General features: G+C 30.8%; 1 protein-coding gene across 1 annotated transcript; it reads right to left on the minus strand.

Annotated features, from left to right (window-relative positions):
• Positions 1–1,251: 1,251 nt before the first annotated feature.
• Positions 1,252–3,106, minus strand: LOC131618557 (uncharacterized). Its single transcript, XM_058889753.1, has 3 exons — positions 2,275–3,106; positions 1,893–1,963; positions 1,252–1,663 (listed from the first exon to the last, which is right to left on the minus strand). Exons 1-3 carry the CDS (start codon positions 2,562–2,564, stop codon positions 1,416–1,418), a joined length of 609 nt encoding a protein of 202 aa, XP_058745736.1. The 5' UTR covers positions 2,565–3,106; the 3' UTR covers positions 1,252–1,415.
• Positions 3,107–5,907: the final 2,801 nt, after the last annotated feature.

Below are 5,907 nucleotides of genomic sequence, written 5' to 3' on the forward strand. Positions count from 1 at the left end.
TGGAATGTCTAAAGTGCCCCAAGGTGGAGATTTAATGAAAAAGCCCTAAAATTGGAAGTTTTCTCGCTCTCAGCAACACTGGTCGTGCTAGGCAGCACTGGCCGTGTTGCTCTTTTACTCTTTTTTTTTTGCTTCAGCCACCCTGACACGGGCCGTGCTAGCCCACACGGCCGGCCGTGTTGGCCCCATGGATTTTTGTATGGAGAAGTGTCATTCATTTGACACTGGTCGTGCTAGGAAGCACTAGCAATGTTAGACTCCAGTATTTCATTACTTCATCTTCAAACCTTTCCCATCTTCTTCCATTGTTGCATTGACGCTTTAGACTCTTCAACCAAAACTGAAACATGTACAAAACCAACCAAACGGCATCAAAAGAATCTAAATAACTTAAATTAAAACATAATGCAAAGTAAACATAAAAGCAATCAAACATGAGATACTTAAACAAAAACAATAAAACTCTGATCAAAGTGTTACCGAATCGAAAGATTTAGACCGAATACATGACAGAAATTAGGTAGAAATGGTGACCGATCACCCTATTTGGTTAGATGCAGTTCATATGTGACGAATCTCTCCATACACGGCGCATGTCTAGATGAAAACTCTTCAGATTGATTCACCTTTGGCATTACATCACAAAGAAAGCTTAAATCATATGAGTGAAAGAGGGGAGAGGGAGAGTAAAAATTTTGAAAAAATATCATAAACATATATTATATATACAACGGAGGAAGAATAATCGACTGATACACAACTGAAATAGATATTTAAGGAGGTAGTGCAAATGACATCTTATTGATTAGATAAGCTTCGACAAAAATAGTCATTCTATAAATGCGGTCCGCTCTATAACACTCACTCTAAAGGTGTAGTGGATTTCTTAGCTAGGTGAAGTTCAAGATTATCCAACTTTAAAGTTAATTTGTCACCGTCTAATTTTTAGAAAATTTCTTTAGCCACCTCCCTATGGGGGTCACCCCCAGCGAAAATCCCAAAATACCCCTGCTTCGGAAATGAACTTCCGAAGCGCTTTTTTTTTTTAAAAAAATTTCCACAATTCGGAAGTGCATCTCCGAAAACACCTCATGGGGGGTGTCTTCGGAGATGAACTTCCGAAAACACCTCATGGGGGTGAATTCGGAAATGAACTTCCGAATTATGCAGAAACTGTGTTTTTTTTATGTTTTTTCTTAAACTGTCTCGCATTTTAATTAAACGCAAACGCCAAATAAAAATAAGCAACAGATAAACTGAAAATACTAAGATGATAAATCCAATCCAAAAACACTGTGCGAAAGATACAATCCGAAATCAAAACAAAACAAAACAAAACACGTCAAACAAAACAAAAACACGTTATTCTGCCTGACGAGCGTTACAAAATACACATCAAACAAAACAAAAACACGTTATTCTGCCCGACGAGCGAACTCCTTCGAATGAAGATAATTATACCAATCCTCATCCCACTCAGTCTCAGAACCATCAGCGTTGATCATGACTCTCACGCCTGAAGACTGAGCTTGCACGTCCGAGCCATGGACCCCCAGGGGACGAGAAGCAGAACCAGTCAAAACCTTCTTCTTCTCCTTCACCTCCTTCACTCCGCGAGAGCACGAGGTTGAAGAACCCTTTCTTCCCTTAGCGCCACCCATTCCTGCGTAAAAATGAAGAAAGAAAGGTCCATGAGACCTCCTTTTATAAAAGAAGAAAGGGGACAAAAACGCTTGGGAAACAGACAAGTCATTAAAGAACAAAGACGTTGGAAACCAGCGACACGCCGTCAAAGAAGTCAGAACGCATGCACACAAACTTCAAAGAAACATGCACAATAAACAAAGGCATTAAAAATAAAGTACTTGCAAATTAAAACGGACACTCCCTACCCTCTCTAGCCGACGCAGTCTGGGTCTCCCTACCCTGTCTGATGCGTGCTGGTTGGTTGTCTGACATGTTCCTGTAAACAATTGAAATCGATTAATATGCGAGACAAAATAAAAAACTAAAAAATTTGAACTTCTGATACAATTCGGAAGTTCATTTCCGAAAACTGGGATGAAGGTGTTTTCGGAAATGAACTTCCGAAACATCCCTGCGATGGAGTTTTCTGCAACTTCCATGGCAGACCCCAAAATCAAACATAAAACAAATTCAAAAAGCTTCTAAACAACCTAAATACTACTAACAACCAGTCTATATATCATTTATGCAATTGAAACCCTAAATAACATGCATTTGAATAATGAATCTAACAAATTTAAAACTTACAAATTGAGTGATTTGTGGGCTTTTGAATGTTGTATAGCAATGTGATTGGAGCCTTGATGCAGCCTTGGAAGTGTGTTTGCACAAATTTTCGCCTTTGCTTGTTTTTGATTTGAGTTAGGGTAAATGAACGGGGGAGGGGGAGTGTTTTGATAAATCTGCATAACGCGCAGCATTTCAGAAATGAACTTCCGAAATACTGTTTTCGGAAATGAACTTCCGAAATAAGACAATTTTTTCAAGAAAAAAGGCGTTTTCGGAGATGCATCTCCGAAAACACCTTTTTCTTGCATTTTCGGAAATGCATTTCCGAAGTCAGGGGTAGTATGAGGTTTTCACCAGAGGTGGACTAGAAGGTAGGGAGGTTGGCAAAGAAATTTTCAATTTTTAAGTATCTTCATTAATCAAACACTTTAACATGAAATTGATCGTTCAAACAACTATGGATCGGATGGACGAATTAGTGTAGCTTTTATGTTTATTTTTATTTTGATCATATTTTTATTTCCATTTTATTTTCCCCCTTCATCATTATTGCATTTATAATTTTTTTTTAAAACAATATAATCTAAAATTTTCAAAAACAAAAAAATAGCTACATGAATTAATTATCTTCTCAACTGAATTACAAATATAAGAAAAAAAAAAGGATATACATAAAACATTTTCCTTCTTTATGTAATCAAATAAATATTTTTTATAGAACATTCACTTATATTATGTACGTTTAAATAACATCTCATCCTTTCAAAACCTTATTGTGAATGTTGCAATTTATTGCTTTATTTTATTCCATAACAATCAGTACAAATTCCATATTTCCATCAAGAGAATATGTGCACATCTCTAAGCACACGCACATTTTCCTCCGTCAGACTCAGGAATGAACATAATTTTCGACAAATAACACTTTGGTTGTAAATACGATGGACACATATATTTTGGACAATCAGAATCCTTAGTACAATCGATTAGTGCTGTAATAAAAAAATGATAATAATATGTTGTTACTTAAATGAGATAAAATATAATTTATAAAGTAAATAAAAATGTAAAAAAAATTAAAAAAAATAACTTACCATCAACATTCATTGCAAAAATAATCAGGGAAAGAAAGATGGTAATAACATAAACAAATTTGATTACGTTAGACATATTTTATCCTCCTTGCAGGTAAGAAATATTATTTGGTTTTTTTAACTTTATAGTTTATAAAGGACATTCTCTTCATACAAAAATTAAATAGTTTTTAGAGCTTATAGAGTTGTAAAATATTTCGAGATATTATTAAATGTTTCTTAAGTACAACGAAGAGTTTGTATTTGCCTTTTTACTACACTTTGTCAAAGAGCCACATAAAAAACTTTGGAATCATTTTTATTTTACAAATTTTCTATTATTTTGTAACATTTCATGACAATAGGGCATCATCATAAAAAGAACAATAATATTTTAAATTCAACAATAATTTCTCAAGAGAGCATGAAAATTCATAGTCGATAATGATGTATGTTTGAATTGATGGAGGCGTGTAAGGAGAAGTTAATTCAAAATTCAATGTATGATGTAATTTTTCATTATTATTAAAAACAAAATTTAAAATATTTTATTCGTGATCATCCTAAATATTTTAAATTTTGTTTTTAATCCATTAAAATATTTCTTTAAAAAAAAAAGATCATCTTAAAATTATTCATTCACATTTTTTGTTTCAATTATTAAAATTGTTGCTAAAATTATTGTTAATTCAATCTTTAAGTAATAAACTATCGTTAAAATTGTTGTTAATTCTATTGTTAAATTATAAAAACCGTCGCTAAATTGCAGGAAAGACAAAAATATAGATGAAAAGTTTTAGGAAGATATTTTTAAAAAAATTAAAATTTAAGAACATGGTACAATCCATTAGAGCAACACAAAAACTCCTTAATAGAAACACAAAAAACTCTTTAATGGATTAAAAATCATCCTAATCATTGAAAATACATATTTGAGATTACTGCAGGCATTTTAAAACTCTAAAACGATTAACCATAGTACTTATCAATAAAGTCAATAAAAGACTCATGAATCACTTTCCTTTTTTTTTAAAGATCCATAGGTTATGTCGGACGTGTATAAATCGCTATTACATTTATCTCTTCTATTATCTCTTTATATTTATGTTCTTGTGCTCATTATTACGAGCAGAGTCAAATACTAAAATAAATAGTCACATATAACAATAACTTTAAACACAATGTATTACCTAAACTTTATATTTTTAATTTATTTTAAATTGTAAAATTAATATATTTATTTAAGTATTAATTATACATTTTATGTATTGAACTTTATGTTTATATAACTATGTATATGTGTACATAATAAATTTTATTTTTTTAAATTAATGTTTACTATTTAAGCTTTGAATACTAATACTCCTTTAACTTTATTTTTATTTTCTACTACATATTAATAGTAAATTATTTGTATCACATACAATTCAGAATTTAAATTTATTTATGTGAATTATTTTGCCATAACTTAAGTATAGTGTGCATTTTATTTTTAAATATCACAATATTGCTTTTCATAAGTGTTATATATATATCATAGTACGAAGGCCATTATTATTAGAAAATATTCTTTTTTTAGTTTCATTCAATGAATTAATCTGATTTTTTATATAGATCAAATGTATTTATTATTCAATAAATCTAGAAAAAGAATGTTTACTTATAATAATGGCATAAAATAGTATTACTTAGTATTTTGAACAATATTATAAATTAAACAACTAACAATAATTAATAAATGAAATGATACTTTTAAGATTCGGAAGCAATGAGTAAACAGAAACATTTTCTAATGCAATCACTTATGAAGTTTGCCAAGTATTGAAAATTAGGTGCATTGGGAACTATTAATTTGTCCATGATATTTAGGTGAACTTATAATTACAAAATATGTATGGTTATAATTAAAAAGTGCTGACTTTTTGATTGACTTGACAAATTGTATTTTTCTAAGCCAATATAAATGAGACAATTCATTTGGTAAAGTTACTATCATCTTAGAGTTCTAAACTGATAACTACATTATAACTAAATGACAGCTTGTAAAAACTTGTATTAAGAACTTATGCGTACATGTCTCTTTCACATCTAAATTTTCCCACTTTATAAATAGACACAATTTCTAAAATATAACACTTCGATTTGAAAAGATCTGGGCACATAACTTTTGGACAATGAGAATCACAAGTACAATTAGGGAAATCTGTAACAAAAAAATATTAAATATCAACTACCTAATTAAGATTATAACATGCCTATTAACTCCCTAAATTATTCTTCTTTGATTTTAACTTTGCACTAAAAAATACCGATAATGGTAATTTGTTAATTCAAATTTTATTTACACCAATCAAATTTCACCGTTCTTCCAAGTGGCACCTTTTTTTATTTTTCTTTTTGGTTATTTCCTAATACTGCACTAACCATTGTGTTTTTCTATTTTATAAAATAATGCATTACCCGGTAGACAACTTGACACACCTTTTCAATGCTCTTTTTCCCTCTCACCCTCGTCTTCCCACTTTCCCTCATCTTTTCTCTCATTCTTGTCTACCATCTTTCTCCCTCTTACTCTCTC

The sequence above is a fragment of the Vicia villosa genome, linkage group LG7 (assembly GCF_029867415.1).
Source record: "Vicia villosa cultivar HV-30 ecotype Madison, WI linkage group LG7, Vvil1.0, whole genome shotgun sequence".
In the NCBI taxonomy this organism is placed as follows: Eukaryota; Viridiplantae; Streptophyta; class Magnoliopsida; order Fabales; family Fabaceae; genus Vicia; species Vicia villosa.

Excerpts from the sequence above, each read along its gene's own strand:
- LOC131618557 (XM_058889753.1), bottom strand. The coding sequence starts at position 2,564 with ATGCAAGAAAAAGGTGTTTTCGGAGATGCATCTCCGAAAACGCCTTTT. Across the intron at positions 1,964-2,274 it reads GCCCACAAATCACTCAATTT|GAACATGTCAGACAACCAAC; the intron begins GTAAGTTTTAAA and ends AATTGTTTACAG. Across the intron at positions 1,664-1,892 it reads GACTGCGTCGGCTAGAGAGG|GAATGGGTGGCGCTAAGGGA; the intron begins GTAGGGAGTGTC and ends ATTTTTACGCAG.